Below are 24,526 nucleotides of genomic sequence, written 5' to 3' on the forward strand. Positions count from 1 at the left end.
CCTCCCCAGTCCCGTGTGCACCGCCTCGCCCGCTACTACCGCACCGTCGGCAAGCTGGCGCCGACGTTCAAGTACGAGGCCGCCACGGCGTCGACGATGGTCGCCTAAAAAGGGCCTTGCTTTGCCTGTGCCTTTGCTTCCCTCGCTCACTTCGAGCTTCCACATGCTGCTGGTCTGCTAGGCAGAGTGTGGCTTGGGGCGGGGCAAGGGAATGGGCGCCCGACGTGCAGACGTCAATGTTCATGTACTTTTGAGATCTCCCCTCCTCCGTGCTGCCCTGCTGCTTTGCTGTCTGCGCGCGCTGCCTCGATGGTCGTTGGACGGATGGGAGCCGGGCAAAGAGAGAGCGGGGCTGCTTCTCTGCACCGCCCGACGGGAGCGGGTGCAATGCTGATGGTCTGTTCGCGGCTCGGGCGCTTTCGGTCACTGCCGACGCGGCGCCGCACGACAACAGACGGGGGCCAGCCTCCGTCTCTTCGCCAGAGGCACGCCTAGATGGCTCGTTCGATGAGAATCACGCAGCGGGCAAAGGGCGCAAGCTGCATGCATTCTCATTGCTGCAGCACCAACTGGAGCAAGCAGAGCGGGGTATCGCCGATGCGGATGGAGAAGGGACGGGGCGGAAGGCAAACAGGGAGCGCGAGTCCGGAGCACCTTACATGCCGAACAAGTCGAGCTCGTGCGCATCGTCACGCAGCGCCGGCGCCGTCTCTTGATCGCACACTACGACGGCGCCGCACTGCTCCGCCCAGTCGGCGAAGCGGCGCAGCATCTGGCAGCCGAGCTGTGCATCCTCGGGCGCGCCAGCAGACGCCAGCAGCTCCGCGCCCGCCGCGCCCACACGCGCCGCCCTCCACGTGGGCAGGTGGCCGACGACGATGAGCGCCGCTTGGGCGCGCGTGAGCGCCACGCAGAGGCGGCGCACGTCCGCCAGAAAGCCGACGTAGCCTGCGGCGTCGGCAGCAGTGCTGCTGCTGCTGTTGCGCACGGAGCCAAAGAGGATGAGGCGCTTCTCGCGGCCCTCGAAGCCATCGACGGTGTGCACCTCGATTTCCTTTGCCTCCGCCGCACGCCCTCGCCCGCCTTCTTCCTTTGCAAAGAGCGCCAGCAGCGCCGCGTGCTCTTCGCTCTCGCGCTCCTGCAGCATGCGGCGCAAGAGGCGCACCTGCGCAGCGTACGGCACGACGACGCCAATGTCGCGCCCTCGCAGGCCGGCGTTGCGCACGAGCACATCGACGACGATGCGCGCCAGCAGCGCCGCCTCGCCAAGGTTGACGAGCGACTTGTCCGCGCGCGTCTCGCGCGCAGAGTGCGTCACGAAGGCCATCCTGCCGCCTGCCTCCGCTGGCAAGAAGCGCGACTGAAGCGCCGGAATTGCAAGCGTAGGTGCTCCGTCGTGCAGTGCGCCGTTGTAGAAGGCCGCATTTGGAAAGGCGGCGAGATGCGGATGCATGCGGTGCTGCGTGTCCAGCATCGTGCTCGGCACGTCTGCGCGACGCAGCAGCCGCTCGAAGAGCGAGAGGGCCAGGCCTTCGCGACGTGCGGCGGCACTCGTGACGACGGGCGGCAGCTGTCGGTGATCGCCGATGAGGGCCAGCTGCGCACAGCCCTTCATGAGAGGCACGAGCGACACCGCTTCAGTGGCCATGCTTCCTTCGTCGAAGAAGACGAGCGGAAAGTCCAGCGCCCTCAGTGCTGCCGAGGCGGAGGCGAGTGCAGTGCAGCAAATGACATCGGCGGAGCGCAGGATCGAGGAGAGGATCTGCTGCTCGAGCATGAATGCGCGACCGTGCTGCTTTGCGATGCGAGCCTTGAGTTGCGGGGCCGTGGCATCGCTCACGGGCGCGGCGCCGTCGAACTGGTCCACCTCGAAGTCGCCCTTCCACGCCCCCCTGCCACCCTGCAGCTCGCCCTTGCGCTTCGCAGCCTCCAGCGCAGCAAGCTCAGCTCGCGTGCGCGCAAGTGCCAGGCGTAGCTCATCGAGCTGGCGTTTCTGGGGATGCGCCTCGACGAGTTCGTCGAGGGTACAGCCTCGCAGCTCGTCGCGCACTCGCGCAGAGGGACCGGCACGCACGACGCGCAGCCCTGCGCGCTGCGCGCCGAGGGCGAGATTGTCGACTGCGACGTTTGTGTGGGCGCAGAGAAGGATGCTGAGAGTGGAAGCGGGTCAGCGACCGGGCGCTTAGAGGAGTGGAAAGGACGCACGGATGAGGCACTTCGAAATGCAGCTTGAGCAGCTTCATCGCCGCGACGATGGTGCGCGTCTTGCCTGTTCCGGGCGGCTTAGAGGAAGAACAAAAGCTCGTCAGCCAGGACGTCTAGCGCCCACGGACGAGCCCGAGCAACTCACGCCTTGCACCAAGCTCAGCCGATTGCCCAGCATCATCGCCACGGCTCTTTCCTGGCTCTCATTGAGGCCCAGGTCGGGGTCGCCTTCGACGCGAAGCGTGCCTGCCGGCTGCAAACGTCGCTGAACCCAGCTGCGAATGCGCATGTCATGCTCGAAGAGCCCAGGCGCCTGCGCAGGCGCCAGGCCCAGCAGCACATCGGCGAGTCGCGTGCCTCGCAGCACCACCTCGGCCTCCTCGCCGCTCGGCAGTTCCCTTGTCGCGCCTTCCTGACTGGCCACATCGTGTGCCAGGCACTGCAGTGCCGCGTCTGTGCGTTCGTGCACGAGCGTGTTCTCGCCCTGCACGACGCACCATGTCTCGTTGCCGCGCTCCAGGTCCGCCAGCGCGGCGACGCCATCGAAGGCTAGCGTGAGACGGTCGGGCGTGATGGAGAGCACCGTCGCTGGCAGCCCGCTGACTGCCGGCAATGGCGATGCTGGCTCGTCGGGCGCTTGCGTAGCCAGGCGGGCATCCGCATCCGCAAAGCACTTGCTGCGCGCCGCGCTCGCCACCACGACGCAGCCGTCGCCAGCCTGCAGCCGCGTCCACGGGAATGCGGCGCGCGCAGGCCGCGTGAAGACGGCGATGCGCTTGCCGTAGCGCCGCTGAGCACGCCAGTAGGCTTGCAGGCCGTCGAGGGCGTAGCCGGCGGCGACGAGCCGAGGCGTGCGCCATCGTGATCGCTCGAGCAGCGCAGCTTGCGTCTCGGCGCGCTCGAGCGCCAGCTTGTGCCGCTGCGCAGCGACATATGTGGCGGCTGCGGAGCGCAGCTCCTGCCGCGCGGCAGAGGCAGCGCCGTGCGAGTCGAGACCGGCAAGCTGGCGCACGGTGGGCATGATGCGGCGAGGTGGTGGCGGCGCAGGCGGCACCGGCACTGGTGCATGTCCCGGAAGGACGGCGCCGAGACGGGAAAAGGCACGCGTGCGCCAGTCCCACCGCGTAGACGAGGCAGTGGGCGGCGAGGAGGCGAGAGGCCGAGGCGTGAGACGCAGCTGCGGCAGCGAGACGAGCGGCGGCATCGCCTCGGGCGCGGGCGGCGGACGGGCGTAGAAGTCGCTCCTGGCGCTGTGCGCCACGAGGTCGGCGTCGTACATCGGCTCGAGCGAGACGGCGCCCATGTCGAGGGCCATCTGGCTCCATGCGTCGTGCGCCGCAGGTGGCGGCGCCGTGGCAGCGGCATGCTGATGCGCCGCTGAGCCAGCCGGAGCGGTGCGCTGTGGCGTGCGCAGGCGAGTGCGCGAGGAGGAGGCGCCGGCAGCCACTCTCGGCGCTGCGCCGGCGCCGGCCACTGCTGCGCGAGAAGCCGCGGCGAGGGAGCGGCGCGTGGGCGAGGCGAGCGGCGCCATGGCTGGCTGCCAGCTCGCACAGCGCGAGCCAAAGACAGAGGTGGAGGTAGGAGAAGAGAGGTAGAGGCAGAGACGAGGGCAAGAGCGGGGCAAAGAAGCAGACGAGACGATGAGAGGATGAGGAGCAGAAGATGGCGCCGTGGCGAATGCGGATGCGGCCGCCTCGCCGCGCGCGCCGCGCTGACCCGCCAAAGACAGCGTGGGAGCAGCGCGCGCGACGCGTTGCTCCGCGGGTCTCGCGGCGCCTTCTTCCGGCGGCGGCTTGATGGCCTGACCACCGCCTTCTCACCCCAGGCTTGCCTCTCCCCCACCACCGTCGATCGCAAGCATGCCGGCACACAAGCCACGCGCGTCTCCTGCGCCCGCCACGCGCACCTCGAGCGTCGGGCTACGGCGGCCCGTCGCCTCGCGCGCGCCCTCGCGCTGGCCGCGCACGCTCGCCGTGCTCGCCTCCTTCTTCGTGCTTGCCGCCATCGGCATTCGCTGGCTCGAGAGCATCAAGGCGCAGCACTACGTCTTTGACCCCGTCAAGCTGCATGCCCTCACGCAGTCCGTCGTGGCCAAGAACCACAGCAGCACTGAGGCCATCTTTGACGAGATCCTCGACGCGCTGCGCAACGACGACAAGATTGCACGCACGCTCAACACGCGCGACTTCAGGGTGAAAGAGGAGTGGATGTTCAACAATGCCGGCGGTGAGTGGGCGTGATGGCGGAGCAGAGAGCGAGAGAGTGGACGCGAAAGGAGAAGCACGGCCAGGACGGAGAATGGAGGACCGACACAGGGATTGCAGCGAAGCAAGCTCGGACGCGGGCCACGAGACGAGGGGCATCTTCGTGCCTCAGATGCCCTTGGGAGTCAGTCATGAGCAAACGAGAGAGTAGACGTCAGTCTTGCTTTTCGGCCCGTAGTAGCACATCCTCGTCCAATGGAAGGAGCGGAGCAAGCAAGAGCCACGTACTGACTCGCGCTTCGCACAGGCGCCATGGGCAGCATGTACATCCTGCACGCCTCCATCACGGAGGTGAGATTGCGGAGCTCCGCAGCTTGGCTAGCAGGCGGGCTCTCCTCGAGATGCAAGCTTGCAGCTGGCGAGCTTGCGAGCTGCTCCAGCCGGTGCTGACTCGCATTGCCCTTCGCAGTACCTCATCTTCTTCGGCACGCCCATCGGCACCGAGGGCCACACGGGGCGGCACACGGTGCGTGCGGATGCGTGTCTCTCTCAGTGTGCTTGCTTTGGCTGACCGAGAGCGACCCGGCTGACCAGGCCGACGACTACTTCCACATCCTGACGGGCGAGCAGCGTGCCTTCTCCGCACACGGCATCTACCCCGAGGTGTGTCCTTGCTTCTTTCGCCTCTTCGCTTATCTTCCTGACCTCTCGCTCCTCTCTCTTCATTCGCGCCTTGGCTCGCCTCCGCTCGCGCCCGCCACACAGATCTACCTGCCCGGCTCGCAGCACCACCTGCGCCGCGGCGAGGTCAAGCAGTACATGATGCCCGAGAGTGGCTGCTGGGCCCTGGAGCTGGCGCAGGGTGCGTCCTTTCTCTTCCCCGTGCTTCACTGAACTTCCGTTCGAGCTGACGATGGGCTCTTTCGGCACAGGCTGGATCCCACCCATGCTGCCCTTTGGCCTCGCAGACGTCCTCTCCAGCACGCTCGACTTCCCCACATTCATCCAGACGGCCTGGATCACGGGCCGCGAGATGATTGGCAACTTGGCCATTGGTGCGTCTGCGCCACGGCCCCTTTGGTGGTGCATTGCTCAGGCCTGTGACTGACTGTGCCTGTCACTTCCTGCAGGCAAGTTCTGATCCTTCTCGAGACCGACACACGCAAGAACCACGGTCTTTACTCTGCCTCTGCTCTCCTTTGCTCCCTCTTTGCCTCCTGCTTCCCACCACGCTCCAGCGGGTACACGCCACGTGCCACTCAATACACTAGATTGCCTGTTTGCCCTACAAGCCCGCTTTCCTCTCCACCCTCACACCCGCCACAAGTCGCCTCGCCGCTCGTCCAAACACCTCTCCCAGCGCATCTCCCTCGCCCCTCTCGCTGACGCCCAGCTCCGTCCAGTCGCGGCCCGCATCGAGCGCTGCGCGATCTGCGTCGCTGCCGAAGAGGCGCACGACGCCCGCCATCTGCTCTTCGAGACGCATGGCCACGTTGGGCACGTCGGAGCCGAAGAGGATGCGCCCGGCACGCGCCAGCTGCAGCGTGAAGGCGTGCGAAGGATGTCCTGGCGGCGGGAAGAGGGGCAGCCGAGTCACTGCGTGTGTGGAGGCACGCCATCAGCCCTCTTGCTCGTCCGCGTGCAAAGCGAGGACGAGAGGGAGAGGCTCACCAGTCGGCGTGGTGTCGAGATACACGTTTCCGCATCGTCTCGCCACCTCCAGCGCAGCTTTCACCGCCGGGCTGCCGCTATGAGCAATGACGACTCTTGCCTCAGGATAGCGCCTCGCCACCTCCTCAATGTCGCGCATCTCCGGAGAGGCAGTGTTGCCGCTCACGTGCGAGCCGGCATGCACCACCACCGGCACTCTCGCGGCCGCCACGGTCTCCCAGAACGGCGCGAGCCCCGGGTGCAGCACGCTGTACTCGCCCACGGAGCAGTGCAGCTTGGCGACGCGTGCGCCGGCGGCGATGGCACGCCGTGTGTAGGCGCCCACTGCGTCGGCGCCGTCATCGGGATGCGCAGTGAGGCCTGCGATGGGCGACTGGCCGTGCGATCGAAGTGCAGTGCATACGCTCAAGATCGCGTCGTTAAGCGGCGCTGCGACGCCGGCTTTGTGAGCATACGGCAGGATCCAACTGCCCTTGATGCCTTCTCGAATTCGTGTCAGTGCGGAGAGAGAAGGATAGCGAGGCAGAAGCAACGCACCGGCATCGCGCAGGGACTGGGCCAGTAGCTTCGGATCGGACTCGTGGTAGGGATACACGAGTCTCCCGGGCGAGGGGAACGCGTCGGCATCCGCATACTCTGCGTCAAACGCGGCCGCAGGCGGACAGCAGGCGTGCGGCGGCGGCGCGGCTGCGTCCGCGGCGACGTCTTCGGACGCCGAGGCGACGGAGGCAGGAGCGGCCTCGGAGGCAACCTCGCTGCCTTCGGCATCGGCAATGACGGCGTTGAAGAAGGCACGGATCTTGCGCGCCAGCCGCTCGGGCAGGACATGGCTGAGGGCGAGCGTCAGCGGCAGGCAACAGCGCCGAAGCGCGGCAGGCGCACGCACGTGTGTGCATCGATGATCCACGGCTCTGCGCTGCCGCTGCTGCTGCTGGAGGAGGAGGCCATGCTGAGAAGGAGCCGAGGGATGATGAGGAGCGCAAGCAAGCGACGCTCGCCCAGCGGAGCAGGTGCAGGCGGCTCCGGCATCCGGGCAAAGCACGCCGGTGGCCGAGGTGGCTTGCTTTCCCCGCACGCGCCGGTGCCTGACCCGCACGGGGCAGCGCCGCGTCTTCCTTCTCTCCACCTCAAGCTTCAGTCAGGACTGGCATCTTCGCGCAGACCTTCAGTCCTCACAGCGCAGCACTCGGCAGCAAGACACATCCACATGCCGCTCGACTTTGACGCGCTGGCCGGCGTGCCGCCCTACCCGCCAGCCGGCAAGGCCGCCATTGTGTGAGTTCGGCCTCTCCCTGCCTCCACTTCACCTCACTGATGCATCCTCTCCAGCACCGGCGGCTCCAGCGGCGTGCGTCTCCCATCTCACACGGCTTCGAAACATCGCACGGGGATGCTGATGCCTCGTCTGGGCAGATCGGTCGTTCCACGGCACTCGCGCTCCACCGCGCGGGATGGAGTGTGTGCATCACGGCGCGGCGCGCAGAGGCGCTCGAGGAGACGCTGCGCCTGATGCGTGCGCAGCCAGGCAGCGCAGATGGGAGTGCACAGGCGCTGAAAGCGACGAGCTTCGCCGGCGACATCACGAGCGAGGAGACGGTGCTTGCGTGAGTCTCGGCGTAGGGGAATGGTCGGGCTGAAGCTCACGAGGGGCGGGACAGGCTCTTCAAGCATGCCTACGAGCAGCTCGGTGCGTACAGCACAAGACCTCTTGCACTGCAGAGCGATGAGCCGCTCAGCCAGCTCATCTCCTCTGCTCATTCGCTCCGCTCCTCCTGTTGGCTGCATCCAACGCATGCAGGCCAGATCGACCTCGTCTTCTGCAACGCCGGCGTCAGCACTGCCGCCGTGCCGCTGTTTGACCTGCCGTTGGCCGATTGGAATGTGCGTCGACGCGCGTAGTTCCTTCTCGTCCTTCTCGCGCTCCTCTCGCATGTGCTGACACGGACCGAGCAGAAGGCCGTCTCGACGAACCTGACAGCCACGTTCCTCTGCGCGCGCGAGGCATTCCGGTACATGTCGCCTGAGCGAGGTGGCAAGGGAGGAAGGATCATTGTCAATGGCAGCATCAGCGCTGCAGTGCCTCGGCCTCGTGAGTGGCGTGCTTGCTCCAGATGCCGTAGTGCGAGACTGATGCTGCATGGGACCCCGCAGACTCGGCACCCTGTGAGCTCTCTGCCTCTCCCCTGCCATCGCAGGCGCGCTGATCTGCTCCGCGCCGCAGACACGGCAAGCAAGCACGGCTGCACGGGCCTCACGAAGTCCCTAGCGCTCGACGGGAGGGCACACAACATCGCCGTCTCGCAGATCGACATTGGCAACGCCAGCAGCGACATGACGGAGCGGATGCGTACGGGACCAGGGGTGATGCAGGTGCGTCAGTGGCATGCCGGGCAGGCGGACGAGAGCTGTGCCCAGACTGAGTGATCTTCCTACGATGGCAGGCCGATGGCTCCCTGCGTCAGGAGCCAGTCATGGATCGCGAGCATGCGGCGCGCGAGGTGGTGTGCGTGGTCCGAAGCAGCGTCGGCAGCGTGTTCCCGCGTAGCAGCCCAGCTCACGCGACCACACCCCGCAGCCACATTGCCGAGATGCCCCTCTCTGTCAACGTGCAGTTCGTCACCATCCAGGTGCGTTGCCGTGAGCTACCCGAGCTTGAACCTACTGCTCACACTGCGCGACTCAGGCGACCAAGATGCCATCGATGATCGGGCGCGGCTAAGCCGCTCATGCACTCCGCATCGCACCTTCATTGAGAGTGTCATTCCGCGCCGAGAGGCGTGCCTGGGAAGTGGGCTTGGTGGGCGTCTCTACTCTTCGTCGTACGTCAGCGGCCGGAAGGGCGTGCCGGTGGCCATGTAGTGCTTGCTGCTCGCCTCGACCCAGTGCAGACGCAGCGCGTGCAGGAAGGCCGAGAGGCCCTCCATGAGCACGAGCACGGCGATGCTGAGTGCGAACCAGATGGCGAACGCCGCGACGGTGGCCAGCACGCCGGCGATGCCCGTCATGCCAAACACATTCTGGATCGTCATCGTCCACAGCACCTCGCTGAGCTGCGCGTGGGCGAGCGAGAGGGCCCACAGACGCAGGTACGACGCCGTGTTGGAGATGCAGCCGAGGCAGAACTCAATCGTGTGGATCGACGAGTAGATGAGCGTCTCGCCGACGTTGAACTCGCCGCCGCCGCCGTGGCCGTCGTCGTGGCCGCCGGCGTCCTCGTTGTCCTCCTCGTCGTCGTCGCCGACGGTCTGGTAGCCGGCGCCCTGCTTGGCCTGGTGCTCCTTGTACTGCAGGTACGGCTTCGCCAGCAGCATCCACGGCACGCACACGGCGGCAATGAGCAGCAGCACCGTCTGCACAAACGCCTGGCCGCTGTAGAGCGTCTTGTCGTCGTCGACATTGCCGGGGCTGAGGAACATGTAGATGAGCGTATTGAGCAGGCCCGGCGGGCCGTTGTGCAGCAGGTTGCCCGCGGCGTCGCGCGCCGACCAGTCCGTCGTCCACTTGTAGAAGATCATGACGACGAGGTAGCCGAAGAGCGAGTGCATGAAGAGCATCTGCGGCACCACCGTCGTCCAGATGTCGCTGTACTTGCGGAAGTGCAGCGCGTTGGGCACCTGCAGCAGAATGGCAAACGTCATGTGCGCCACGCCGAGGATGATCGACATCTTCATCTTGAGCGAGTTGGTGAAGACGAGCGAGTTGTCGGCGCCGTGCCACGTCGGGTCCAGGCCGAAGGGATACACGTGGCCCGTGGAGCGCGCCTCGAGAATGTCGCCGGCGCCGCCGCTCTTGACCCACTCCCAGCCGGGGTGGAAGAGGTGCATCGACTTGGAGAAGACGTCGTTGTACAGGAAGCCGGTGAAGATGGAGAAGGCACCCATGAGCAGGATGATGTAGCGGCCGTAGAAGAACATCTCGAAGATCTGCAGTTGAAGAAGCGGTGAGCCATTGTAGCACACCCGTGCGTCAGGGACGCCAACTCACCTCGCCGAGGCCGGCCTTGGCCAGCGGGCGCTCGTAGATGCACATCGCCGCCGCCGCCATGAACATGATCGTGCCGTGGCCGATGTCGCCGAACATGACGGCAAAGAGGAAGGGGAACGTGATGACGGTGAAGAGGCCCGGGTTGACCTCCTGGTACGTGGCGAAGCCGTAGGCGTCGATGATGGCCTGGAAGCCCTCGGTGAACTTGTTGGTGAGGTGGTACGTCGGCGGCGACTGCTTGGTGCGCAGCACCTGCAGCACCGAGGAGATGCTCGTGCCGCTGTTCTCCGTCGCGCGGCGGAGGGCGAGCTGGATCGAGCCGATGCCGCTGGTCGGGCACCAGCCCTCGGCGACGAGCGTGCTGCGGCCCGTGTCGATGTTGAAGAGGTTGAGCGTGGCGTAGATGAGCTTCTCGCGGCGCACCACGTCGGCCCACGCCGAGAGACTCTCGGCCACCTTGACGAGCTCGGTGCGGCGCGTGGCGCTCGTCGAGTACAGCACGCTGTTGAGGTCCTCGATGCGGTTCGTCACCTCGCGCAGACTCTCCTCGCGCTTGTCGGCGTTCGAGTCGATGGGGTACAGAGCACCGCCCATGCTCTCGCTGATCTTGCGGATCTTGGCCAGCAGCTCGGCGCCGTGGGCAAAGATGATGAAGACATTCTTGCGCACAGGGCCCTCCTTGCTCGGGTCCGAGAAGGGCTCCTCGATCTCGGCGTAGTTCATGTACAGGTTGCCGCGCAGCACGCGCCACAGGATGCGCTCAAACGTCGCCATGCGCGAGCGCTCAATCGTGCCGGCGACAAACCTGCGAGACGGTCAGCCCCTGCAGTGCAGCACATGCGCTGAGCGACTCACTCGAGGTCAAACGTGCCGTAGCCGCTGTCGTCGCCGCGGCCAAAGGCGCGGCTCTCGACGTCGTCGTCGGCCAGCAGCGGCGCATTGGCGTCGTCGGTGCTGGTGCGCTCGGCGCCGCCGCGGCCCTCGGCCTGCTCAAAGAAGATGGCCGTCTCGCGCAGGACGTGGCGCGCCTCCTCAAGCTCCAAGAGGCGGCGCTGCAGCTGCTCGTAGCTGCCGTTCATGTCGCCCAGGCGCGACTCGTACTGGCGCAGCTTGCTCGAGAGCTCCTCGACGAGCGCGGGCCCGCGCTGCGCGCCCATGCCGCCGTTGACAAAGGGCAGCGCCGACTCGAGCGGGCGCACGGGCACGCTCTCGGCCTCCATCTGCGCCTGCAGGAAGCGGATGACGCGGTCCATGTCGTCGAGACGGCGGATCTGCTGCACAAAGGAGCGCTGGAACGGCGTCACGTCGGGGTTGAGCTGCAGGAACAGTGGTCAGCTGTGCGGCAGGCCTGTCGCTCTATGCGCTGCCACGCACGTCCTTGAACTGCACGTTGCCGAGGCGCGCCAGCTCGTCGACGGTGTCGTGCGCCACCTCCTGCGGGATATAGAGCTGCACGAGGCTCATGGCCGCGGAGCGGAAGAGGCTCTCCTGCTCTCCCATGGCTGCGGCGTGTGGGGGTGTGTGATGTGGTGGAGCGAGAGGAGAAGCTGCGGACGATGAGCTGCGCCCGTGCGGCGGCGGCGCTTGCAGGAGCGTGCGCTGGCGACCGGCGCAGCGTGGCGTTGTAGTGTGCGACTACAAATGCGGCTGAAGTCGCGGCCACATCCTGTGTTCGGACGGCACGTGCCGCGTGCATTCCGTATCGAGCCGCGGCGGGCTGCTGCAGGGCACGCGGGCGCACAGGCAGGCGCGGCTCCACCATCGCACCGGCGCCCGCATTTGTCACGCCGCGCGCATTCGCATCTTCCTGCCGATCCCCCACCGTCACCTCTCCCGCTCCGCACGTCTCGCACCGCCATGTCCTTCCTCACCGGCGCCATCCGCACCGCCGCCGCCGGCACCGCCGCCCGCGCCGCGCTCCTCAACGGCTCGCGCCGCGCTGCGCCCTTCGCCGCAGGTGCGTCGTGCTGCGAAGACGCAGGACCCGTGGAGCGCATGGGAAGGGGACAGCGAGGGCAGCTTCTTTCCGCGCTGCGCTGCTGTGCTTGCCGATGTGCAGGTCACGTTTGGCGCATCAGGAAGACTGCGCGGGCACAGAGGGCGGTGCATGGTGCATGCCGGCAGGGCGCAGGGCCAGGCGCACGGCGGCGGTGGATGCGCGGGGCCAGCGGCCCAGCATCTGCTGCAGGCCTCGAATGGGTCTCGAATGAGGGCGCGGCGCTGGCAACGAAGCCGGACTATGGCAGACTTGGCGATTGCTCGCTCTGCTGCAGCTGCCGAAGATTGCTCGCCGAACTACTCAAGCTGCAGCTCGCCGCTACTCCCGACAAGTCTGGCCTTTCTGCGCTGGCGACGGCTTTCAAGGCGTATGCTGCCGTGCTCGCGACATGGAGAGCCGATTGCTAGCATTCCGGTGACGCGCGAGCTTGCGGCGTTGCTTGAGCGCGCAGACCGGAGCCGGCACCTAGCGGAGCCTTGGCGCAGAGGCCGGGCCCCTCGTCCGTCGATCAACCCATCATCTCTTGCACAACGCGCTGCTGACACGTCTGCTCGCTCACAGTCCGGGGCTACGCCTCGCACTCTCACGACGACGAGACGTTCGAGTCCTTCACCTCGCGCTACGTCTCCTTCTTCGGCGCCGTCGAGGACCTTTTCGAGCTGCAGCGCGGCCTGAACAACTGCTTCGCCTACGACCTTGTGCCCGCGCCCGAGGTGGTCGAGGCTGCTCTCCGCGCCGCCCGCCGCGTCAACGACTACAGCACTGCCGTCCGCGTGTTCGAGGGTCTGCGTGAGAAGGTCGAGAACGAGGGACAGTACAAGCAGTACGTCGAGGCGCTGGCCGACGTGCGCAAGGAGCTCGGTGAGTGTGTGCTCGGCGTTCCATGCGAGAGGAGGGTCGGAAGCAGCAGGCAAACGGCGAGCAGCATCTCAGTCTGGCGACCGCAAGACCGGAGTGCTGGACGACGTGCGCTGCCGAATGCCGCTGCATCGCATCGGGTCCTCTGGGCGCTCGCGCCTGTGCGACTCCTTACCTACTTGAAGGCCCCTTGCTGACTGTTGGTCCCCTTGCAGGCATCTCGCTGAAGGAGGAGCTGGTGAGTCTCGCGCTGCATCGCCCGCCCGCGTGCTCTGTCTGATCGCCGGTCTTCTCTGCAGTACAACGCCTAAAGCAGTGGCTAGACCTGGTGGAGGGAGAGGGAGAAGGCGACAAAGCCGGGCGCGCAAAACGACACTCTTGCCCTGTCGAGCGAGTCGGCTGCGAAGCGCCCGCAAAGCGAATTGCAATGTTCTCCTCTCGTACAGTCTGCGCAGCGTGCAGGGCGGGGCGGTGCGAGCAGCTGCGCCGCTGAATCGTGCTGCGCAAGAAGGAGCGGGCGAGTGCGCCGTTGAAGCTTGCGGCGCTGCTTGTCTGGAATTCGTCCGTAAGCGTGCTGCCCGGCGTCTTGAGAAGTACGGAATGCTGCGCCAGCACCGGCTTGTAGGGGCCACGGCGGCGGCAAGGTGGATCCGTCCGGCGTGTTGGGCGCAGACGCCGAGCTCGGCGGCGGCGAGTCTCCGGCGGGCGTGCCGGGCTACGGGGCAACGGCAAGCCTACAGGACTTCGTGCAACTGCCATCCAGCAAGAGCCGAGCCTCAAAGTTGCTTGCTGGCACAGCAGTAATCACACGCACCCACAGCGGCTTGCTGATGTGCTTGCCGAGCTTGCAGGGAGCGCTTGCGTGGAAAGCGCACAGAAAGTCAGCGCGAGCGAGAGGATTACAATGCGCACGGGCGGGCCTAGTGTACAGCAGGGAGAGAGCGTAACGGAGGAGAGGGCGAGCGAGGACAACAGAAGCGCAGCACGCGGATCAGAGTGCGGAGCTACTGCTCCTCGGGCCGTGCCTGCGCGCCCTCGACCGGAATGCGCACGAGCGTCTCCGGCACCGTGCGTCTGCTCTCCGCCTCTTGCTCCTCCAGCTCGTTCGCGGGCGGCGGAACACCCTCGGGCAAAGGTGCGACGGTGCTCGATGCTACGGCGCACAGAGCAAGGGGTCAGATGGTGTGCTGACGTGTGGAGCGCGACAGGGACGTACCGCGAGCTAGTTGAATCGCGCGGAAGACGCCTTGCCAGGAGGAGAGGACAGCGGCGACGGCTGAAGATGGCGGATGGTCAGTGGCGAGTCTTGTCTTGCAGAAGCTGAAGCGACGAAAGGCGAGGCCGACGGCGCCGCTGGAGCCTTCCTGCCTCTCAACAGCGCCAAGCGTGACGCCTCAAGCTGTGACACCGAGCGCTCCGCGTCCTCTTGACGTGACGACAGCGCCCTGTGCTCGCAAGCCTGGCGGCGACAGCTGGATGCGCCGCCGCGCTGCGGCTCTCGAGCCGCCTGAGAGGCACGTGGTGCCGCACTGTCGAGCGATCTGGCCTCGAGAGACTGCAGCTGGATCGCCTGCTATCCTCAGAGAGCTGCTCGCGCGCACTCTGCCCTCTATGCCGCTGTTGCCAGGATCCAGCCGCGCCCACACTGTCGCTGCGGGCACGGCAGCACCGCTTTCCGCTGCTCGTCTCTGCTGGCAACGCAAGCTCTCTTCCTGTCCAGACACGGCAGCTGCGCGCACAGGGCCTCTCGCGATGTGCTTTGGCGCGGCACGTCGCCGGCCTGCTGGCGGCGCGTCCACGTCCTCATCGCCCTCTCTCGCCTCGTCCATTTCTCTCGCCTATGTCGCATGCCTGTATCTCGCCTCGCGGAGCTACACGCAAACACTCACCGTCGCCTCCGCCAACAAGCTGATCAATGCCATCGCCCAGCGCCTCGACGTCCCTCGCCAGCCGCGCGCTTTGCTCTCGCAGCTGCCTCAGTCCCTCCAGCTCCGCCTGCTTGGCGGCCAGACGCGCCGCTGCGCCCGTCGGCGGTGGCGCACCGCCGCTGGAGCCGAGCGGCTGCGGAGGCGCGGGCGCGTAGAGAGAGCCGCGTGCGGAGTGGAGCGTCGAGGGCCGTGACATGGTGGGGTGTGGTGGTGAGAAGCGACGAGGCGGCATGAGAGACGCGCACGGCTTCCAGTTCGACGCGTGAAGGTGGCGCGGCGTGTTGATGTGCGCGGTGAGCGTGGGAGCAGCGCAAGGAAGCAGCGTGCTCGCCGCTCGCCGCTCGCTCCTCCCATCGCTCGCTTCTCTCCCACATCCTCACTCTCTACATCTCGTGACGAATAGCGTGATCATTTCGCTCACACTACGTATGGCGCACGCAGCGAGCCGCGATACACGCCCTCCTCTAAGGGGAAACAAGGGAGAACATCACGCAGTGGGTGTGAGAGGAGCTGCCGGTCGGCCCACAGCGGAGCGAAGGAGGACAGCATTCTCGGACCTCTTGCCGTGCCGGAGAGCCGGGCCCGGAAAGGGTGTACGAGGAAGCAGCGGGTCGGAGAAGAAAAGGTGTCGCAGCCAGGTGCGGCAAGATATTTGAGGAGGAAGAGCAAGACCGGGATGGGGCCGCGTCCGCAGAGGCAGATGGAGCGCGCGCCCGAGGAGCTGAGGGGCCGGCCGGCGCCGCCGAGAGCGGCGAAATGAGACCGGCGAGAGTCGTGAAAGTGCGTGAGTTGATGTGTGTGGATGTGCGGAAGAGAAGACGTGGAGGAGGTCGTGATGCTCGATCGGGTTGCCTAGCGGATGTAGGCGGCCTAAGAATGGAGGATGGCGAGTGCGGCTCACGCCTCGCTTGTGGCGGTGGCGCCAGCCTGCAGCAGACTGAGGTCGACAGTCTGGCCGCCGGCGTAGATGCGCTGGCCGAGCGAAGCGCCAGAGCCACCGGGCGTCGCAGCGCGCGTCGTTGCCTCGTCAGGACGGCGCGGCAGCTCGTGCACTACACCGCCGGGCTGAGTGCGCAGCAGCGGCGCAGAGTCGTGCTTGATCTCTGGGCCGCTGGTCGTGGGCGGCGAGCCGATGGCGCCGACGTTGCGCGAGCGCCAGCTGGGGTCGGGCACGAAGGGCGAGCTGCGCTGCGAGCCGTCGACGAGCGCCTGTTCGCGAGGCTGGGACTTGGGACGCGCGGAGCCGCCCCAAGGGCTGCGACCGGTGCCGATGGGCTGCGGCGCAAATGGACTGGCCGTGACGTTGAAGCGCGACTGCGCCTCGTCGCTCGCAGAGTCGCGGCGGCTGGCTGCGGCCGGTTGAGCAGACGCCGAGCCCGACGAGGCAAGCGCAGCACCGGCAGCGGCCAGCTTGAGCTCGCGCAGCTTCTCCTCGAGCGTCGCGACCATGGTCGAGTGCGCCGAGTTGCTCGTGGTCGGCACAGCTGTCTGCTGCGGCGGATGCGGCGGCGGAAGGCCGAGGCCGGTCAGGCCGAGCGAAGAGGTGTTGCCAACAGCGGTGCGCGAGCGAGTGCCGCTCTCGTGCGCCGACTGTCCGGCCGTTGCTCCGCCGCTGCTGCCGCCGGTGGTCGCGCCGCCACGACGAGGCGTCTCAAGAGATGCCAGCGCATCAGCGCTGGGCTCGATGCCGGCTGCCAGCTGGGCGGCGACAAGAGCGCCGCTGGCGAGCGACGCAGAGACCTCGTTGCCTTCGGCGAACGGAAAGCAGCGCATGCAGACACGGCGGCGGCGCCAGTTGACGAAGGAGCACGTCGAGCAGACCCAGTCGCCCGGCTGCACGCACATGGGACCGAGATTACCCGTGTTGACGATGGGCGGCTGCGTCGAAGGGCGGCTCGACGACGTGCTCGTGCCGTGCGGATTGACGCCGGGTCCGATGCGCACGCCCATGCTGGCCAGCTGCGCGGCCGAGGCGAGTGGCGCAATGGCGGCCGGATCCCAGGCGGGCGGCGTGTGGCTGGCGCCGGTGGGCGTCGGCAGGCGAGCGAAGTTCTCGCGCATGCCGGCCGCCGGGCCCTGGTACGCGCTGGAGAGCATGCCGCTCGCAGCACTCGACGGCGGCGGCTGCGCGCTGCCCGGATTGAGCATCAGAGGCATCGAGCCGGCGCCGAAGCTGCCGCGCGCACTGCCGCTGTCCGACGACGAGGGCACGTCGTGCGACACCAGATCGGCGACGCGGCGACTACGCCAGCTGCCGGCGCGGTCGGCTAGACGGCTGTGCGACTGCTCGCGTGCGGCCTGCTCTTGCGCGAGCTGCTGATGAAGCTGCTGCTGCTGGTGCTGCACGTACTGCTGGTGCAGCTGCTGAGGCGTAGGCTCCGGATGATGCGCGTGCATCGACGCGAGATGCTGCTGGTGCGGCGGCGGCGGCTGGTGCTGCTGCTGCTGTTGCTGCTGCTGGATGTGGTGGGCAATCTGCTGCAGAACGTTGGCCTGAGGCGGTGCCATGGTCGGCGTCGGCGCCTGCCACTGCTGCGGCGTCTGCACCGAAGTGCTGTTGAGGAAGTCGAAGGCCAGCCGGCCGCGCTGCGCGCCGTGCACCGACATCGGCTGCTCGTAGCTGGCGAAGCGGCCGGACTCATGGTAGCTGGGCATCTGCTGCTGGCTCGCGTGCATGCTGGGTGGCGAAGCGAGGCGCGCTGCAGTGGCCGTCGGCGGGCCAGAGCTAGGCTTGGCGGATCCGCAGCCGAAGCAGTGAGTGTTGCGCTGCGCGGTGGTCAGTGCGGACGACGGCACGAGCGGAGCAGAGATGCTCACCGAAAAGTTGTGGAACGCTGGAGGAGGAACACCTGATCAGCCGCAGGTCTGACGGCGAAGCGTCTTACGCAGCACTCACAGCACGAAGCAGAGATGCACATCCAGTCTGCAATGTTCGTTGTGGTGTCAGCGCAGAGCTGCTGTCGATCAGCGTGACCACTCACCGCCCGTGCGGAACTCTGCGCCTGAAGCGCCTTGCAGGCCGGCGAGATTGACGCCGCCGAGATCAGCGCTGCCGGGATACTGCAGCGGCGAGGGCTCCTGCGCGGCCGTCGGGTAGTTGCTGGGGTACGCGGACGCCATGCGCAGCAGCGGCTTGGCCTCGCTGCGGTACGTCGTCGGGTACTGCATGCCGACGTCGCTCTCGACGGGGAAGAACGACTGCGCGGGAGTGCTTGCGATGCGCAGCGACTGCGTCGGCGAGGGGAGGTCGGTTGTCTCGCTGCGCGTAAGAGACGCGCTCTCGGTGCGCTTGTGCGAGCCGACACCATCGGCCTTGGAGGGCTGGCTGGTAGTGCCCTTGGCGCCGCCATGTTCCGACGAAAGAAGATCGGTACCGTCGATGACGGCAGCGCTGCGGCGTCGGCCTGTCGCGTCGTCTGCCTTAGAGCCGGACTCGCCTTCGAGGAGAGCGCCGAGGCTACGAGCACGGGACAGCGCGCCGCCGGCGGCATCGCTGGCTTTGGCCGTCGCCGACGAGCTCAGCGCGAGACTGCCCACTTCGGCGCCACCGGCCGCCTTTGACATCGTCGGCGAGGTCTGGGAGCGATGGGTCAGCGAGGCGCGAAGCGGCACGGCACAAGCAACTCGGGCGCACCTTGGAGACGACCGACATCGCTGGGAAATACACGTCGGGAGAGGAAGCTTGTCCGGTCCGAGGTTGGTGCTCCTGCTGCCCGCTCCGTCCGTCCTGGAGTGCGTGCCGGGCGTCCGTGTCCTTGTCTTTGGAGTCTTGAGCCTGCCAGTGCACTGCGCGCGGCTTGCCGCGGCCGAGATCCTTGCGTGCCTTTGGCGCCACGTGCTGCGCGCTCACGAGCTCTGGAAACGGGCTGACTGCGGGACTGCGAGGCGAGTCGAGCTGCTTGACACGCTCGCCGACGTCGCCTTCCTCGATGAGCGTCGCGCTCTTGGTCGCCGTGCGTGCTGATGGTGGTTGTAGAGATCCGGGGCAGATGAGTGTCCGCGCGAGATAATTAGGGCAGGGGAGAGGGATGCCGGAGGATTGGAGAAAGGGAGACCCGCGAGCGGGAGGGGTAAGGGAGGGAGGAGAGAGCAGAAGGGTCAGCGAGCAGGCATGATGTGGCGGAGCAAAGGAGCGGCTGCGAGAGACGTCGGCAGAGGGCGTTTCGCTCTCCCGCCAGCACGCGACCGAGAGCTTCCGGACCCGCAGAGGACACTCGGTGCGTGCCCGTCGCATCGAAAACAGAGCACTGCCGAGCTTGCCCGCTGGCCAGCCGCAGATGCTACAGATTGGTCGAGTCCCGCAAGCGCACATACGGCAGCGGGCCGCCGCCTCTTGCCGCCGCCACTGATCAGCGGCGGGACACAGCGGCCGTGCTGCTCTCCGTCTTTGACTCTCCGTGCGACTCATCAAGGTCGCCCGGTGCCTGATCATGAGATCGTTCCTGGTGCCAGGACAGCGTGAAGAGACCGAGCTCCAGGCGCAGCAGCAGAGCGGGCAGCGGCGACGATCTTCAGGAGGCGCGCCTCTTGCCGCCCTCTTCAGGAGCCCTCTATTCTCGGAAGCGCAAGCCGCCCCGCCGCTTGCTGCTCGCCTGCTGCAGAACACCGCACGGCATCGGCGGCCACTTCTCGGCGGCGGCGCACGAGCTCATGGCGGCGGCTCTCCTAGAGCGGCTCTGCCCGCCGCCGCAGTCGATCATGCTGAGCAAGCCTTGCCTCCAGCACGGCTCGAATGCGGTCTCCAAAAACTGGCTGCGGGGCACCGTGGTGTAGACGCAGAAGCAGGAGCGCAGGAAAGCACATGTCACGCGCAAGCGTCGTGCGAAACGCTCTCGCCGCACGGTCCTCGCCCTGGCCCAGACGCGCATCACATCACGGTGATGTCTACGAGATCGAACTCATCAAGCCCCTGACACTTCGCGTGCCGCCGGCGCTCCTCCTCCCCAAGCGTTCAAAGGCGCATGTAGCCGCAGCGACGATGCCAACTCACCTCGGCTAGCACGTCTCGGCTCCTCGGCTGGTCCGAAGAACGACGGGTCGTAGAAGCCATACCATTCCTCGTTGGCCGACGCTGCGATCGTAGGGGCGTAGACAGCGCTGAGGCGCAGCGCGAACTCCTCGTTGGGATTGGCAGGCGGCGCCAGTGCGCTCTGCGGCGGACTGTGCAGCGGCGGTGAGACGCCTACGAGCGGCTCGGCGATGGGCGGCGGCGGCTCCTGCGTCGGCGGCGGCGAGACACGGCGGTAGAGGCCCGAGCGTGCGCGAAGACGGCCGACAGCGGCACTGGCGAACTGCTCGACGTCAAACTCGACGGGCGGAGCAGAGGGCGTCGCGGAGACGGTGCGTTGACGAGACGGTCCAGCACCGCTGCCGCTGTTGCGCGTCGACTCGAACGCCGAGGCCGCGCTGCTGCCGGAGCGCGAGCGCGAGCGCAACGCGTCCCAGCGCGACGGCGACGGCTCCATGCTTGTGAGAGAGGTGACGTGCGAAGAAGAGAGATGCGAGAGAGAGTCCGAGGAGAATGAGGTGGGAATGCGAGAGAGACTATGGGCGTGTGCTGACGCGGAAGATGCAGGTGGAGAGGTATGCCTTGAAACTGCTTGAGGAATGAGGATGGATGAGGTGGCGACGAGGTGTTGAAATGCCGAGAGAAGTCGATGAGTCCGAGACTTGTGGTGCTTGAATGCGAGGTGCCGATGCTACGATGCCGCTCCCCTCCTGTCCCCGATCCTAGAGCTGTGCGATGAAAGACAAAGAGAGCCCACTGCTACGTTGTCAAGCCTCGCGACGGACGCGCTGGGCTGGCGCCGTAGCAGCGCTCTGCTGGCCCGTGGGCGCAGAGAGCTGCGCGAGGCGCGGCAGACCGGCGAGCTCGAGGACGAAAGGGCAGGCGAGCGGCTGCCGAACTGGTGGATGCAGGCGCCTCGAGACGCGCTGCGAGGGAAGTGAAAGGAGAAGCCGAGTGCTGAAAGAGCAGCGCGAGAGCCGTGGAGCTGGCTGTGAAGCCTTGGCGAGGGAGATGGTATGCGTGCGAGTGCGAGTGCGGGTCGGATGAGGAAGGGCGGGGTGGGAGGGAAGGGGTCCAGGTGGACAGGTGGGGACGGGATGAGGGGTGGTGGAGGTGGTGAGGCAAGGTGGGCACGGACGTGCGACGAGAGAAGAGGAGCGACAGCGACAGCTGACATCTGCGCCACCTGCGTTGCGCGGCTGCGATCAGGCTGCGGCATCTGAAGCGGTGCGCGAGAGACGCGCCGTGGCGTGAGCACGCGCCGGCGGCGGCGGTTTCAGCACGGCCGCGCCTCGGGAGCGCTGGCGGCGCAGCGGCATAGCGCATGCGGCCGCAACTCGCTCTCGAGTTGGGGTGCCTGCAGCTGCGCCTGCTTCTGGCCCGAGATGCTGTCCCCGTGCCCTCGTGCCCGCTCCGAGAAGCGCTTTTCTGGGCCGCCCGTTGCTGCACCGCGTGCACCTCCGCGCGGCGAGTTGGGAGCCCGCCGCGGCGGCGTGCCTGGCCGAGGCTTGCTCCGCCGCCGTGCGCCGCATGAAGAGCATCCTCTCCTCGTGCTCATGCGAGAATGCCGCTCCGAGGCGCCATTCGTATTGCGCACGGACGTGCGCCCCCGAACGTCCCAACGGAGCACGCTGCAGCGTGAGCAGGGTGACAAAGCTTGGGCCGAGTGAGATGGCAGCATCGAGGTGCGGCCGAGGCAGCATCCATGCAGCGCGAGCTGCTGCTGGATCAATAGCACCCCAGCAGACATCGCCGAGCTGCGTGCTGTCACAGCCGGATGAAATATGCCCAAATGAAGGAGCGCTCGGACGTCCGCACGGCAGATCTTCCGGCCTGGGCACTCGAGCAGCAGACTTCGAGACCCTCCCGCCCGCTCAGACCACGCGGCACTCTCGCGGCGTGCGTGCGAGGCCACGGCGCTGCCGGCGGCGCGGGCCTCGTGCGTGTGTCGCCGCCTTGCGCTTGCTCGGCGGCCTCGGCCCGAACGTCCTCTGCGCCTCTGCTCCACTGCCTGCCGTGCGGTACGGTCCGCTGCGCTGCTGTCGTGCTGTGCAGCATGCTACTCCTTGCTCGCCGAGCTCCAGCTCCGACGAGGTATCAGATGCCCGTGCCCGATCAGGCGCGTCTTTCTGGGTCGAGGGTGCTCCTCTCAAGCCGTCGGATGCGCGACGCGTTGACATGACGACGGCGCAGCGGCGGCGGCAAAGCTCTGCGCTCCTCCACGTCGCTGCTCGACGAGCCCTGAGCGAGGATGAAAATGACGCAGGTGCCGTCATGCTGCGCTGAACCCTCAGTAGTAGCCGCTGACAGTGACTGCAGAGAGCAGCCAGAGCAGCAGCAGCTCAGAGGTGCGCACGGTGCAGCATACCGCATCCCGGCGCTCGGGCCAAGTCTCCATCTCGCGAGCGTGCGGGACCCAGAACAGCGGAACGACAGCGGCCGAGCCTAGCCGAGCCTGCGACTAGCTACCCGCCTGCCGCACGGCGCCGCGCTTCATCTCGGCAGCAGCAGGTGCAGGCCCTCTACGCTGCTGCCGCTGCCGCCTGCGTCTTGCGCGCCTGCGCCACGTTGCGCCCTCGGGTCCTTTGCGCTTTCTCAGGCTAGGCGCGGCCAAGCGCTCGGCATGAATCATGCGCCGTGCGGGAGGCGTAGGCGTGAGGCGGGAGCGGCGGCGGGCTCAACAGCCGCCGCACCTCGCGCGCAGACGCAGTGGCGCAGCCGCCGGTCCGGGCAAGAGGCCGCAGCCCGATGGCTGATGCGGCGCAAGTGCCTCATCGTCGGCAGGAGCGCTGCTTTGGGGCGGGGAGGCGATTGTGCAGCCACCGCAGGCCGGCGCCTGCAGCTGCTGCAGCCGCTCAGGCTGCAAACCGCCGCAGCCGGGTGCTCTCATGCGTACGGCAGCAAAGCGGGGCCTCCCGAGCGCTGCCACAGTGCACACTGCTCGACGGCAGCGCGGCATCAGCGCCCAAGCTCGTCCTTGCCCACGCCGAGCAAAGCAAGAGCGGGGTCTAGGGCGGAATGTAGAGGGTCATGCGTGCATTCGAGCGTGCGTTTGAGCACCCTCGAGTGAGCGTGGGCGCTGATAGGCTGATGGGCTGCCCTACCGAGCCGACACAGCGGTGCTGAGGCGAGTGACGGTGCCGCACACGCCATGCGGTGCCGCACAGCCTGCAGCGCAGCACCGAGGCGTGCACGTCGCCGCTGTCGCCTTGCTCAGCTCCAAACGGACGAGTCCCGGACGATGCGAGCGGCTCGAGCTTGATCTCGCCATGTGCCGCGCCACCGATGCCGGCTTGCTTCTTGCAGGGCCAGACTCTGCGCTAGGCCGGTGTGCAGGGTGATGCGCTGCGCCCTGGCTGGCGACTCGGCTTCAGGCGACAGAGCCTGGGCCGCCTCTGCAATATGAAAGGGGCGCTGCCGAAGTGGCCATGCTGCATTTGCACGGTCGCGGGTCTTGCCGGCCTAGCTCGAGCAGCATGAAGGCTGCCTTTGCGCGTGATCGGGCGGTCGGAGGGCGCAAGCGCCTGCTCAGTTCCCACGTCATCGGCTGCACACGCCACGAATTCGGGACGGGCGGCGCAGAAAAGCTCCGGCGGAGCGGAAGCAGCGGCAGCGCTGCTCGGCCACGTGGCTTGCCGTGCATGGGGCATGGCCGAGTGCCGCGGCCCATCCTTCTCGCCGTACCACCACCAGTCCTCAAGATGGCGACCGCCGCATCAGGCGCCGCAGCACTCAAGGCGCTCAAGCCGCTCGCGGCACACGCGGCGCTGCTCGGGCGCATCGCATACAAGAGCCACGCGCAGCACGCCGCGGCGAGGCCGTTCCGCGCCGTCGAGGCTGTGCGGACGGCACTGGCAAGGGTGCCATCCGCCGAGACGGCAGTACGCAAGGCCAGGGCGGCGATGCGCGAGGCGTGAGTGGTGCGAAGGGCGGGCGGACGGTGCAGACCGGCACGAGCTGACATTGCATCCGCAGCGAGGCCTCAAGCTCAGACGCGACTCGACAACGTGCCGTCGCTGCCTACCACGTCCTTCGACTTGCGCTGCTGCTCCTCGAAGTGGAGCATCGCGCCGGCAAGGCATTTGCGTGCGTCTCTCACACACAAGCTGCATCGGGCCGGCCTTCGCTCACAGTCCTCTCGCCTCATGCAGGCAGCTCACAGCACACCTGCGCACGCCGCCAGCGCCGACATTTGCGCCGCTCTTCGTCGTGCAGCTCTCGCTCTGCGCGAAAGTCGCGGCAGACACTTGCACTGTGCTGTACGGGCCGGACTCATCCAGCGATGAGGGCCTATGCGGCATGTATGCGGCTCTGCAAGGCGCCGCGGCCGACTCGACAGCCATCGTCCTGCCGCTACGCAGCCCTCATTCCGGCAAGCCACTCACACGCCGACAGCGCGCCATCGTGGCCCGCGCGGCCGAGAAGCCTCGCGGTGCGGCAGAGCCGAGGGACCTCAGCTGGCTGCCTTTGCGCTTGCAGCGGCCCAGTCGGCCGTCTCGCGAAGCCGAAGCAGCAGGAGCTGCGACGAACACGCCTCAGCTGGCGCAAGCGGCCTCGTCAGCGAAGCAGCCTGCGAGCCGGACAGCGCCGGCTGCGCCAGCGGCAGCGTCTGCACCGCCTGGCATGGACGACGACGAGGATCTAGGCGAAGCAATCTGATACCATCGTC

The 24,526-nt window shown here is 67.2% G+C and overlaps 10 protein-coding genes across 10 annotated transcripts in view; 5 read left to right on the plus strand and 5 right to left on the minus strand.

Annotated features, from left to right (window-relative positions):
• The window catches only part of FA09DRAFT_328630 (40S ribosomal protein S13), a 1,468-nt gene extending 1,210 nt beyond the window's left edge, over positions 1-258 (plus strand). Inside the window, exon 4 of the mRNA XM_025741847.1 lies at positions 10-258. Within this exon, the coding sequence (XP_025600134.1) occupies positions 10-108 (99 nt within the window). The 3' untranslated portion in view covers positions 109-258. The remainder of the gene's footprint in view (positions 1-9) is intronic.
• A 397-nt stretch (positions 259-655) lies between these two features.
• Positions 656-3,226, minus strand: FA09DRAFT_295092 (P-loop containing nucleoside triphosphate hydrolase protein; the record flags this gene model as incomplete). The annotated part of the gene is made up of 3 exons (XM_025740100.1): positions 656-2,150; positions 2,206-2,282; positions 2,351-3,226. The coding sequence occupies 3 exons, from the start codon at positions 3,224-3,226 to the stop codon at positions 656-658; spliced, it is 2,448 nt and encodes an 815-aa protein (XP_025600135.1).
• An 822-nt stretch (positions 3,227-4,048) lies between these two features.
• Positions 4,049-5,695, plus strand: FA09DRAFT_328631 (putative C-8 sterol isomerase). The gene is made up of 7 exons (XM_025741848.1): positions 4,049-4,431; positions 4,717-4,760; positions 4,879-4,935; positions 5,004-5,072; positions 5,175-5,271; positions 5,342-5,464; positions 5,540-5,695. The coding sequence occupies exons 1-7, from the start codon at positions 4,065-4,067 to the stop codon at positions 5,548-5,550; spliced, it is 768 nt and encodes a 255-aa protein (XP_025600136.1). The 5' UTR covers positions 4,049-4,064; the 3' UTR covers positions 5,551-5,695.
• FA09DRAFT_305850 (amidohydrolase 2) lies at positions 5,656-7,056 on the minus strand. Its single transcript, XM_025740513.1, has 4 exons — positions 6,967-7,056; positions 6,618-6,910; positions 6,081-6,560; positions 5,656-6,005 (listed from the first exon to the last, which is right to left on the minus strand). Exons 1-4 carry the CDS (start codon positions 7,026-7,028, stop codon positions 5,695-5,697), a joined length of 1,146 nt encoding a protein of 381 aa, XP_025600137.1. The 5' UTR covers positions 7,029-7,056; the 3' UTR covers positions 5,656-5,694.
• Positions 7,057-7,287: 231 nt separating this feature from the next.
• FA09DRAFT_337346 (NAD(P)-binding protein) lies at positions 7,288-8,799 on the plus strand (the record flags this gene model as incomplete). The annotated part of the gene is made up of 11 exons (XM_025743986.1): positions 7,288-7,355; positions 7,410-7,428; positions 7,494-7,684; positions 7,739-7,767; positions 7,879-7,961; positions 8,034-8,169; positions 8,232-8,243; positions 8,302-8,450; positions 8,522-8,583; positions 8,656-8,707; positions 8,764-8,799. The coding sequence occupies 11 exons, from the start codon at positions 7,288-7,290 to the stop codon at positions 8,797-8,799; spliced, it is 837 nt and encodes a 278-aa protein (XP_025600138.1).
• An 88-nt stretch (positions 8,800-8,887) lies between these two features.
• FA09DRAFT_337347 (V0/A0 complex, 116-kDa subunit of ATPase) lies at positions 8,888-11,564 on the minus strand (the record flags this gene model as incomplete). The annotated part of the gene is made up of 4 exons (XM_025743987.1): positions 8,888-10,003; positions 10,065-10,869; positions 10,920-11,380; positions 11,439-11,564. 4 exons carry the CDS (start codon positions 11,562-11,564, stop codon positions 8,888-8,890), a joined length of 2,508 nt encoding a protein of 835 aa, XP_025600139.1.
• A 357-nt stretch (positions 11,565-11,921) lies between these two features.
• Positions 11,922-13,413, plus strand: FA09DRAFT_342727 (COX5A-domain-containing protein; the record flags this gene model as incomplete). Its single annotated transcript, XM_025744556.1, has 4 exons — positions 11,922-12,021; positions 12,625-12,924; positions 13,137-13,159; positions 13,221-13,413. 4 exons carry the CDS (start codon positions 11,922-11,924, stop codon positions 13,230-13,232), a joined length of 435 nt encoding a protein of 144 aa, XP_025600140.1. The 3' UTR covers positions 13,233-13,413.
• A 388-nt stretch (positions 13,414-13,801) lies between these two features.
• Positions 13,802-15,069, minus strand: FA09DRAFT_328637 (hypothetical protein). The gene is made up of 3 exons (XM_025741849.1): positions 14,811-15,069; positions 14,138-14,197; positions 13,802-14,074 (listed from the first exon to the last, which is right to left on the minus strand). Exons 1-3 carry the CDS (start codon positions 15,043-15,045, stop codon positions 13,926-13,928), a joined length of 444 nt encoding a protein of 147 aa, XP_025600141.1. The 5' UTR covers positions 15,046-15,069; the 3' UTR covers positions 13,802-13,925.
• Positions 15,070-15,746: 677 nt separating this feature from the next.
• On the minus strand, positions 15,747-20,314 carry FA09DRAFT_359256 (hypothetical protein; the record flags this gene model as incomplete). The annotated part of the gene is made up of 6 exons (XM_025745082.1): positions 15,747-17,615; positions 17,667-17,683; positions 17,746-17,772; positions 17,831-18,425; positions 18,484-18,809; positions 19,840-20,314. 6 exons carry the CDS (start codon positions 20,312-20,314, stop codon positions 15,747-15,749), a joined length of 3,309 nt encoding a protein of 1,102 aa, XP_025600142.1.
• Positions 20,315-23,541: 3,227 nt separating this feature from the next.
• FA09DRAFT_359257 (hypothetical protein) lies at positions 23,542-24,516 on the plus strand (the record flags this gene model as incomplete). Its single annotated transcript, XM_025745083.1, has 4 exons — positions 23,542-23,770; positions 23,833-23,943; positions 24,009-24,201; positions 24,253-24,516. The coding sequence occupies exons 1-4, from the start codon at positions 23,559-23,561 to the stop codon at positions 24,514-24,516; spliced, it is 780 nt and encodes a 259-aa protein (XP_025600143.1). The 5' UTR covers positions 23,542-23,558.
• Between the last annotated feature and the right edge of the window lie 10 nt (positions 24,517-24,526).

The sequence above is a fragment of the Tilletiopsis washingtonensis genome (assembly GCF_003144115.1).
Source record: "Tilletiopsis washingtonensis strain MCA 4186 unplaced genomic scaffold FA09scaffold_5, whole genome shotgun sequence".
NCBI classification, from domain to species: Eukaryota; Fungi; Basidiomycota; class Exobasidiomycetes; order Entylomatales; genus Tilletiopsis; species Tilletiopsis washingtonensis.

Excerpts from the sequence above, each read along its gene's own strand:
- FA09DRAFT_328637 (XM_025741849.1), bottom strand. The coding sequence starts at position 15,045 with ATGTCACGGCCCTCGACGCTCCACTCCGCACGCGGCTCTCTCTACGCG. Across the intron at positions 14,198-14,810 it reads GCTTGTTGGCGGAGGCGACG|CCGTCGCCGCTGTCCTCTCC; the intron begins GTGAGTGTTTGC and ends CGCCATCTTCAG. Across the intron at positions 14,075-14,137 it reads CGCGATTCAACTAGCTCGCG|CATCGAGCACCGTCGCACCT; the intron begins GTACGTCCCTGT and ends TGTGCGCCGTAG.
- FA09DRAFT_328631 (XM_025741848.1), top strand. The coding sequence starts at position 4,065 with ATGCCGGCACACAAGCCACGCGCGTCTCCTGCGCCCGCCACGCGCACC. Across the intron at positions 4,936-5,003 it reads GCCACACGGGGCGGCACACG|GCCGACGACTACTTCCACAT; the intron begins GTGCGTGCGGAT and ends CCGGCTGACCAG. Across the intron at positions 5,073-5,174 it reads CACACGGCATCTACCCCGAG|ATCTACCTGCCCGGCTCGCA; the intron begins GTGTGTCCTTGC and ends CCCGCCACACAG.
- FA09DRAFT_305850 (XM_025740513.1), bottom strand. The coding sequence starts at position 7,028 with ATGGCCTCCTCCTCCAGCAGCAGCAGCGGCAGCGCAGAGCCGTGGATC. Across the intron at positions 6,911-6,966 it reads TGGATCATCGATGCACACAC|CCATGTCCTGCCCGAGCGGC; the intron begins GTGCGTGCGCCT and ends GCTCGCCCTCAG. Across the intron at positions 6,006-6,080 it reads TCTCGACACCACGCCGACTG|TGACTCGGCTGCCCCTCTTC; the intron begins GTGAGCCTCTCC and ends CCACACACGCAG.